Source organism: Opisthocomus hoazin, chromosome 8 (genome assembly GCF_030867145.1).
Source record: "Opisthocomus hoazin isolate bOpiHoa1 chromosome 8, bOpiHoa1.hap1, whole genome shotgun sequence".
In the NCBI taxonomy this organism is placed as follows: Eukaryota; Metazoa; Chordata; class Aves; order Opisthocomiformes; family Opisthocomidae; genus Opisthocomus; species Opisthocomus hoazin.
In genome coordinates this window covers 33,874,720-33,884,218 of record NC_134421.1, presented here as the reverse complement: position 1 = coordinate 33,884,218, position 9,499 = coordinate 33,874,720, and the positions used below count along the sequence as shown (strand labels likewise).

The 9,499-nt window shown below is 47.6% G+C and overlaps 1 protein-coding gene across 3 annotated transcripts; it reads left to right on the top strand.

Annotated features, from left to right (window-relative positions):
* The first annotated feature begins 3,640 nt into the window (after positions 1-3,640).
* On the top strand, positions 3,641-9,052 carry YEATS4 (YEATS domain containing 4). Of its 3 annotated transcripts, XM_075429532.1 has the most exons (8): positions 3,641-3,766; positions 3,912-4,031; positions 4,359-4,425; positions 4,527-4,621; positions 5,356-5,472; positions 6,069-6,161; positions 6,239-6,326; positions 8,358-9,052. In XM_075429532.1, exons 1-8 carry the CDS (start codon positions 3,716-3,718, stop codon positions 8,525-8,527), a joined length of 801 nt encoding a protein of 266 aa, XP_075285647.1. In that variant the 5' UTR covers positions 3,641-3,715; the 3' UTR covers positions 8,528-9,052. The 3 variants fall into 3 exon arrangements, with proteins under 3 accessions (XP_075285647.1, XP_075285648.1, XP_075285649.1); XM_075429533.1 differs by lacking the exon at positions 5,356-5,472; XM_075429534.1 differs by lacking the exons at positions 4,359-4,425; positions 4,527-4,621; positions 5,356-5,472.
* Positions 9,053-9,499: the final 447 nt, after the last annotated feature.

The window sequence follows — 9,499 nt, the reverse complement described above, 5'->3', positions numbered from 1 at the left end:
AGCAGCATTTAGATAGCCAACTCCCTCTTTGGTAGGTATTGCGACAGGGTTTAAACAAAATTCCTCTGAGATAATGTTACTCTGTCCTCCTATGGCTTTCCACATTGCATAAGAAATCTGACAATTTAGGAGTGATGTTTTAAGTATCAGGAAATGCCCCTGTACTGAAGAGGCTGCATTGCTGGTTACTACGGAGCAGAGGAACCAAAAGGGGGTGGGAGAAGCTCAGGAGATGAGAAAAGTGCAGGAGAGCCTGCGGTCTCGGCGTTCAGAGGCTGTGTGTGCTACCCTGGCAACGTCAGGGCTTGGCTAATCCTTGCGTTTTGCCTCCTGCCCCTGGCTGCACTGGGGAAGGTCTGTGAGAGTAGTGAGCTGGCAGCAGCTATGCAGCGTCTTGGACTGGTTTCCAAAATTTCCTTTGTGAAATCTTCCTCGTGCTTCATTTTTGTCCAGGCGAAGGCCAGCATTGATTAAATACGGTCAGAACCATGGCATAAATTGGACGTGGTAGTATTTTCCTCTGTTGTTTTTGTGGAAATATATGTTAGGCTTGATTTGTGCTTCTGTGTATGGAGAGCAAGGTACAGAAGCATACCGGAATTTATTTCCAAGAGTAGAAATCCTGTGTTGGGTTTTCCAGGGACATTTTTGAAGTTAAGATATGTTCCATTCGTTTTTCATATTTGTTTGCCTTTAAGAATAAAAGGACTCCCCGTGCCATCTGCACTCCCTATACAGTCATCTTTCTGGTTTTCCGTGTCAGGACCTCGGCTCTGGCAGACCCGCAGCCGGTGGTGGTGCAGTGCTGGCAGGACTCCGAGGGCCGAGCACGTGTGCAACATCCCCGGCGCAGGTGAGTTCTACAAGCGGGGCTGTCGTGGGCTGCCCTCTCCTCTTCCGGTTGCAAATAGATTAGCAACGGCTGGTTACAGCCCTGTCTTGAAAACACAAAGCAGAACAACACTCCAGTCCACCATTCCCACTTTCCACAGGGAGATCTGTAGGGCGGCCATCACACATGGGAGGGAAAGGTTTCTTTCCTTCCCCTTTTTGTCCGTCTTGATGTTTCCCGAGCAAAGAGGTTTCCATAGAAGCTGTTTATTAATTAGAAGTTACACTAACCTCAGGAAATTTAATTTTTCTTTGAAGACAGTAAGAGCTTGACTGCTTGCAGAAGACTGGCCTACGTGCCAGTCTTGCCAGCTTGGTTCGTTTTAGCATGAAAAGCTGCAAGAGTTGAGAGCTGAGCAGCACTGTCCACATGAGATCTGCTTCACGCAAGGAACGGGGTAGGGAATTTTTGCTTCCCGGGAGCGGGTTAGGCACAGTGTTCATTGTCTTCTCGTCTGCCAGGAGCCCCGGCACACGCTGTGGGGGGCCACGGGAGGGGGGAGGCTCTGGAGAGCGGTTTGCAGGCAGGGTCTGGCCGCAGCCCCCCAGAGGAGTCTCCCAAGTTCCCTGGTCCATCGTGGGAATGGACAGAGCTGGGCTAACTGGAGGGTGCAGACCTGGCATGGAGCAACCCTGCAAATCAGCAGCCGCCTCAGACTCACCTCCTCCTGCAAGGGTGAAATTCATTACCCTTGGGTCAGCACAGCTCCCCTCTCCCCTGCCTGCGTGACCCAGCTTAGGAGCTACACGGGCATCGCGCCGGAGTCACCGGCAGCTCAGAGAGAGCTGGTGGACTCACTGAGAGACACAACGCAAACCCCCGTCAGCATGGACCTCTGGCTTCGTTCAGCCCAGCAGGCAGGCACGCTCGCTGCCGCAAAGTGAACCAGTAATGAAAAGCAACATCAGATGCTCTTCCAGCCTGCCGCTTCTGGTGATTAACATGGTTTTAAGAGTCACCCGTGCTCTCCTGCTGTTCAGAGTACCGTGGGAAGCTGTCTGCCTTTTTACAAGAACAAGGAAACATTTTGACCATATATTCTGTTACATTCAGCTGTGCTGGAAAGCAACCTAAATAGCGGGTCCGCTAAGGCGACTCATTTTGGTGAAGACAAGGACAGCCAAGACTCACGCCTAAGCAGGATGAAATGGTGTCAGTTAATTTTTAATGCCTTGCTCACCCAAAGAACTGTCAGGTTCACAGAGCAAACATAATGGAAATGGCTGGAATCTTTCCTTCTCATGTCTTTTCATCTTTTTTTAAATTATTGGTGTTACTTGCGTACACCTTTGAACCAGAGGCACAACTTGTTTGCTTGCCATGGGACATCCCTTTTGCTATGTCAGAGCACAGCAGAATCATTATTTACCAAGAAGACCAGCTGACAATGCAGTTGTTTACCCACGGGCAAAGGAGCTTGGTTGTAGATTAACCATTAAACAGCCACAGAAACTAGATTGGTGTCACCCTCGTAGCCTCATTCTGTATTTTATCGTCCAAAGATAAATGCATGAAATACAGCATCCTCTTGTGGTCGAGCTTATTTTGCATCATTTGTGGACTTGCTTCACTGGGCTTACTCTGCTTATTGTGGTAACTGAAATTTGCCAGAGGAAAGTTCTTTCCTTTTCCTCAAAAACTAGAGAGAGGCACACAGGAACTGCCACACATCTCCAGGTTTTGGTTCTTGCTGTCCAGAAGACAACAGGATGATGTCTTACCAAAGCAGGTGACATTCCAGAGATGTACAAAGATTTCTGGAGCAGTCAGCTCACAGACCGAGTGTTTTGAAGTCCAGAGTGGCTGCACAACTTTTAGCATGCTTGCCACCTTCCTTTTCCCCCTTTTCTGTGTGTTTTACAGGCTTTTCCCTCCCATTGCATCCATCTTGTCAGCACAGAATCACAGAATGTTCGAGGTTGGAAGGGACCTCTGTGGGTCATCTAGTCCAACCTTCCTGCTGAAGCAGGGTCACCTACAGCAGGCTGCAGAGGACCTTGTCCAGGCGGGTCTTGAATATCTCCAGAGAAGGAGACTCCACAACCTCCCTGGGCAGCCTGTTCCAGTGCTCCGTCACCCTCAGAGGGAAGAAGTTCTTCCTCATGTTCAGACGGAACTTCCTGTGCTTCAGTTTGTGCCCATTGCCCCTTGTCCTGTCACTGGGCACCACTGAAAAGAGCTTGGCCCCATCCTCCTGACACCCACCCTTCAGGTATTTGTAAGCATATATTAGGTCCCCTCGCAGCCTTCTCTTCTCCAGGCTGAACAAGCCCAGCTCCCTCAGCCTTTCCTCGTAGGAGAGATGCTCCAGTCCCCTCACCATCTTCGCAGCCCTCCGTACGCCCCATGCCCTCGCCGGGCCGCTCAGCTGGCCTGGCCGGGCACCGCGTGGCTCCTCGGGAACGGCGCGCGGTACAGCCGGTGAGCACCAACGTGCGCGAGCTAGGGGCGCGTTTGAAGACTTGTTACAGTAAAAACACGAAAAGAAGAAACCAGCCTTGGCGTCACCCCCTGCCTCCTTGTCTGAGCCCCGCTGAGCGCAGGCAGACCAGCGCCGGCGTCCTGCGTGACGGGCACGGCCCCAGCGCGGCAGGCCGGCCGCCACAGGGTGGACGCGGCTCTCCCGGCTGCCGGAGGACGGGCCCGGCGCGGCCGCGCCCCCACACCGGCCGCCATCAGCCGCCCGCCGGAAGCCGCGGGGGATGGCGGTCGCGGGTGCCGCCTCGTGGGCTGTGCCGGGGCTGGGCCTGGCGGGGCCCGGGGCCGCGGCGCGGGAGCTGAAGGCGGGCGGCGCGGCTGCGGGCGGCGGCCCCGCGGGGCAATATGTTCAAGAGAATGGCCGAGTTCGGGCCTGACTCCGGGGGCAGAGTGAAGGTGCGCGCCCGGCGCTCCCGGTGGGGGGAGTCGCTCGGCGGGGCCTCTGCGGGCATCCGGGGCCAGAATCGGCCCCTCAGGCCGCGCCTCTCCAGGCGCGTCCGCTTTGGGGGGTAATTGCTGATTCTGTGGGGTTTATCCGAAGGGCGTTACCATCGTGAAGCCGATCGTCTACGGCAACGTCGCTCGGTATTTCGGGAAGAAGAGAGAGGAGGACGGCCACACTCACCAGTGGACGGTCTACGTGAAGCCGTACCGGAACGAGGTGGGGCCTCATCCGGGCCACCGCCGGGGAACCGGGGCCTGGAAAAGCCGGGGCCTGAGGGGAGGGCGGGAGGCCGGTGCGCGTCCGCAGAGGGAGAGGAGAGGGACGGCGCTGCTGTGTGCCTGGCCCGGGGTGTCCGGGCCGGGGGAAGGCTGGGGAGCGTTCGCGGGGGCGAAACGGCGACAGACCCCCCCGGGAGGAGCGGGTCCTGCAGCCGCCGCCGCCGCGCCCGCCGGGGGCGTTCGGAGAAGCTGTGCGGGGTGGACGGGTGAACAGTGGTTTGGCGTGCGGCGTCGGTCGTCGGAAATCACGGCGTTTCTGCCTCAGGATATGTCTGCCTACGTGAAAAAAATTCAGTTCAAGCTGCACGAAAGCTACGGCAATCCTTTAAGAGGTGAGTTCTGCGCTTGGGCGTTAGCGCGTGGGGCTGGGATTCGGATTAGTTCCACCGAGGCTTTGCCACCCGTGTTAACACTTCTGTGTTTCCCGCTGCAGTCGTTACCAAACCACCGTATGAAATCACCGAAACGGGCTGGGGTGAATTCGAAATAATCATTAAGATATTTTTCATTGATCCAAATGAAAGACCTGTAAGTACACTGAACTTTTAGCAACGCTTAATTAATTATGGTGGCCTCAGGCTGTGGTGTAGGTTATTGCTGGTCAAAATAAGTCCCGTCAGCCATGGAAGCAATACAGCCTGTTCTTCTGGGAAGTGCATTTAATGGTTGCCCATGTTTTCTGTGCTTTACTGATGGCATTCATGATAGTTTTTCCTGTGCCTGGCTGCTCTGCTGTTCACTAATGCCTGACTGCGTGTTGCACCTTACCTGGGTTGAGCACATACCGAGAACTTCGTATTCTGTGTGGCTCCCTCGTTACAAGATTTTAGAGTATTTTCATTTTGTGTGTGTCTGTGAGATTTGGTCAAGATCAGTCAAAAAGCAGCAAAGGTGTCCTGCTAGCATTAGTCTCTTTCCTAAGAAAACAGAGTTAAGACACTCCTCTAGTTGAATAAAGCATTGAAATGAGTTTTTGTCTTCCTGTCCTGTATCTTGCAGGTTTGTTTTGTCCGGGTTTACGTAGGAAACTCAATTACTGTATTCTAGGGGAAGGGGATGTTTATCTCTGGAAGGACTGAGTTCCTTCTGTCACGTAAACTGCAGCGATCCTTTTGCTTTAGGCACTTTTTTTGCCAAGTGAGGGGAAAACTGAATTTTATGTTTTTCTTGAATATGCAAAAATTGATAACCAGATTAGTAAGGGCTTCCTGTGCTGTTGTGCTCGGCAGCATCCTGACTTGTCGCCTTAATTCCGTTCACAGCTTGACCAAGCTGTCCTGAAGTTGTTTGGGTGTTTTTTCTTTGCGGCTGTTCTTGGAAGGCTGTTGCGGTGTCTGTCGTGTTCTTCCTTTCCAGGCAGTGCCAACCAAAGTAAGGTTGTAAGTAAAGTCAGACCATTCCCGGGCCTGTTTGTGGAAGGGAAGGGCAGTGGGCTGCGTGCCCTCTCCCCAGGTCCTGGTCCAGGTGGTTGGTGGTTCCTTGCGGCTGGACAGACTGCTTCCGCCCCTCTCCAGCTCATGCGGGTTGCAGTGCAGCAGTGGGAGGGTGACTCCACGAGAGAAATTCCAGTGAAAAGCTGTTTGCAGGCCCCCCCTGATGTTCTTCCTTCAGAAGAGGTGATGAGGTCATAGAAAGCACTTCCGACTGGATTCATGGGAAAGTCGGCTTGCACCAAAGCATCTATTTGGAAATGCTTACGAGAAGTTACTCCGAGTAGTTTTTATACACCAATCCTAAACCACTTGCCCAGATGTTTTTAAAGTATCAAGAAGCCTTCGGATAGTTGGCGTGTTTTAACAATGAATATTAAATTTGTAATTTTACTGACGTGATACAAAACTTGTTTTTGCATTTCTAAAATATTTTTGCATCCTGTACAATTGTTTGGTAAGAACAAATACTGCTTGTTGTTGATATCTAGAAGATTTGCATTTCCCCACAATTGTCAAGCTAATAAAATTCTGTCTTTGTGTAGGTAACCTTGTATCACCTGCTGAAGCTTTTTCAGTCTGATACTAATGCCATCCTGGGAAAGAAAACTGTAGTTTCTGAATTCTATGATGAAATGGTATGAGAATTTTTAATGCAATCCTCACTTTATTTTGAAGAGTATTAGTGATACCATGTGTTTTTCTCCTTTGTTAGATATTTCAAGATCCTACTGCAATGATGCAGCAGCTGTTAACAACATCTCGTCAGCTAACGCTAGGTGCTTATAAGCATGAAACAGAGTGTAAGTTGAAAATTAAAATACTTTAATTTTAGAAATAATAGTTGGTTTGGGGTTGTTTTTTTTTTTCCTGGGCTGTAGCAGTACAGTGGATTTGGATGCTGCTAAACGGTGATACTTTTGCATTAAATTAGCTTCAACTTCTGCAAAGATACTAATACTTAAAATTTTGTGAAGATGTGATCTGTATGCCTGCTGAAAAGGAAAGAATTACATATAACTTGGTATGAAGAGGGATGGCATGATCTACGCTTAGTTTAACATCTTTGAAATGAGTTAAAACAGAATAAATTAAGGCCACTGCTTTTGTGATAAAGTTCTGTTCAGCTCTTTGGGATGGTAACTGCAAGAAAAGGTCGCATGTCAAGCACTGAAAGACGGAACAGTTAATACAGATTTAGTCAAAGCAGCAGCCCTTTTGGGATAAAAAGTAGTGTCTGGAAGCTCTTCCTGTCCTGTTCGCTTCAGTTGAATTCTTAACTGTAGGTCAGTTCACAATATACTTCTTCAGCATAGCTTAATGTTCTTTGCATCCTTCTTAACTAATCTGTCTTTAAATATAAACCAGAATAATAAGGGAATTACAGAGATTAAGTGAAAATAGATCGATTCATAAAATAGAATGCATTTAGTGATGGTTTCTCTTCTGATCTTCTGAATTTCATCTCTTCTCCTCTTAGAAAGCAAATGTAGTATTTACTGAGCTCAGATCCTACCTTGTTAGTTACAAACTCTAATGCCATCATAGTCCGCCTCACCTGGCCTTTGGCTTATCTGCTTATCTGTTCTGCTCACCACAAAGGTCGGGTGTTCTTAGAATACCTGGAGCTAGGAGTGGTTATGAGTTTGAAGTTCTACAAAGTCAGGGTTCTGATTTGCCTTATGTCTGTTCAGGGGTGTGGACATGTGAGCTGCTTGTATTTTCTACCTCCGTTTAGCCAGTCTTGAGTTGGATTTTTGTTATATTGCATGTTGTTACGGTTTACGTGTAGAAAATGTTTAATAATTTGAATCATTAAAAAGTCTTGTCCAAATGTAAACTTTCCTCACTTAAAATTTATGGATGTTTCTCCTTAGAGCAGATAGAAATTTTTAGTGGGTTTCTTGTATATATTTCCTTAAAAGTGCTACGGAAGCAGATGATTTTTTTTTTTTTTTTTTTTTTTTTTTTTACTACTGCCCACGATGATGTAATGTATGGGATATGAAGGGATATCTGTGACCAGCTTGTTGGCTTACCAGATTTGTCCAAAAACTTGTTCATGAACAGAAAAAAAAAAAAAAATTAGGATATTTCAGTAAACCAGATTGAGATGTCCTAAAGTCAGACAGTCATAAAAGCAAGGGCAGCACCACTAAGTATTTTAGATACATAAATTCCAGTGAGACAGAGAGTAGAAAGTGGTTATAGTACATGGCAAAGGAAGCACAGAATGGTTGAGGTGCGAAGTTATCTCTGGAGCTCATCTTGTCCCACCCCGTGCTCAAGCAGGGCCACCGACAGCCAGTTGCCCAGGACCGTGTCCAAACGGCTTCTGAACATCTCCAAGGATGGAGAGTCCGCAGCCGCCCTGGGCAGCCTGCACCAGGGCTCGGTCACCCTCCCAGCAGAAGTCTCCTGATGTTCAGAGGGAACCTCCTGTGTCCCAGGTTGTGCCCGTGGCCTCGCGTCCTGTCACTGGGCACCGCATATAGATCACTTGTAATTCTCTGTAATTTATTTGCTGCCTCCATGTCAGGTTTTCTTCCACTTAATCTTTAAAAAAACTCTGGAAAAATGATTTAGTGAATTATATAACTCCATCCACAAAACTGATGGGCTAAATGAGGCACAAAACAAGCTTGCTTTTTTTAATTAATTCCAGGTTTTTATTTGGATACCATTTTGACTACAATCATTGAATCTCTAAGGCTAACAGTAAAAGATTTTTTTCAGGACACACCCCATCCAAATTACTGTTGTAATTAAAGAAAATAATAATGACAGCTTTCATGGTACTTAACGATATTTATTTTTCTTTATCACTGCCATAGTTGCAGATCTGGAAGTGAAAACCAGGGAAAAGCTGGAAGCTGCCAAAAAGAAAACTAGTTTTGAAATTGCCGAGCTTAAAGAAAGACTAAAAGCAAGTCGTGAAACCATCAACTGTTTAAAGAATGAAATCAGAAAACTTGAAGAAGATGACCAGTCTAAAGACATGTGAGGAGTGTCAACTTGGTAAAGAGCCTGTACTGAACACAGAATGACTTCAGGCATGGAACTGTGTGTGTTCTCTTCAGTTCTGTAAGGGAGACAATGTGAATTTCACTTGCAAATGACTGAAATACGTGGCAATTGACTTCATAAATGGAAGAAAAGAGAAAGAATGTATTCTTGTTTTATAGTTGAAAGCTGTGGGTACTTAACGATTATTTCAAGTAGGAGGGGGTCTTGGAGACCAGACTACTACTTTTTTTTATTATTTTTTAAACTGCACTTGAGTGCTATATAAAAACTTCGTGTTAAGTCTTGTATTAATTCAATGTGATTTTACAAAATGCCGGTGTTTACGTTTTTTACTTGTTTTTTCTACTGAGTGTTTAGAGATGCAGCTTTAAAGCTAAAAATAAAATACGCGGGTTTTTATTTTAGTATTTTTTGTCTCTGTCCAGTTGTGGGCTTCAAGAACAATTGTAAATAGCGTACCCTGATTTAAGGCAGAGGTTGAAATATAATGGTATGCAAGTTGCTTAAGTCTGGTTACAGTGATTTCTGCATGTCTCTCTCTTACTGGAACAGTGAAAAAACTTTCTGAAAACAGGATTTTAAATAACTTCTGTACGTACAGCTGAGAGTTTCTAGCCCCACATCTGCTTTAGCATATATAAATGCATCAATTATACAAGTTACACTGAGAAGCAGGAAATTATTCCAGTCTTGTTTTGTAGAAGTGTGTGATTTTTTACTGTGGTCAGTTCATCGCACACTATATCTGCCACTCGTTCCTCCTCACGCCCTGCCCCTGCTCCAGTGTGGGGTCCCTCGCCCAGGAGACAGTTCTCCAGGAACTGCTCCAGCGTGAGTCCTTCCCACGGGCTGCAGTCCTTCACAAACTGCCTCAGCATGGGTCCCTTTCCATGGGGTGCAGTCCTTCAGGAACAGGCTGCTCCAGTGGGTCCCCACGGGGTCACCAGCC

Coding starts and splice junctions, on each gene's coding strand:
- YEATS4 (XM_075429532.1), top strand. CDS start 3,716: ATGTTCAAGAGAATGGCCGAGTTCGGGCCTGACTCCGGGGGCAGAGTG. Junction 5,473..6,068: donor GTGCCAACCAAAGTAAGGTT/GTAAGTAAAGTC, acceptor GTCTTTGTGTAG/GTAACCTTGTATCACCTGCT. Junction 6,327..8,357: donor TTATAAGCATGAAACAGAGT/GTAAGTTGAAAA, acceptor TCACTGCCATAG/TTGCAGATCTGGAAGTGAAA.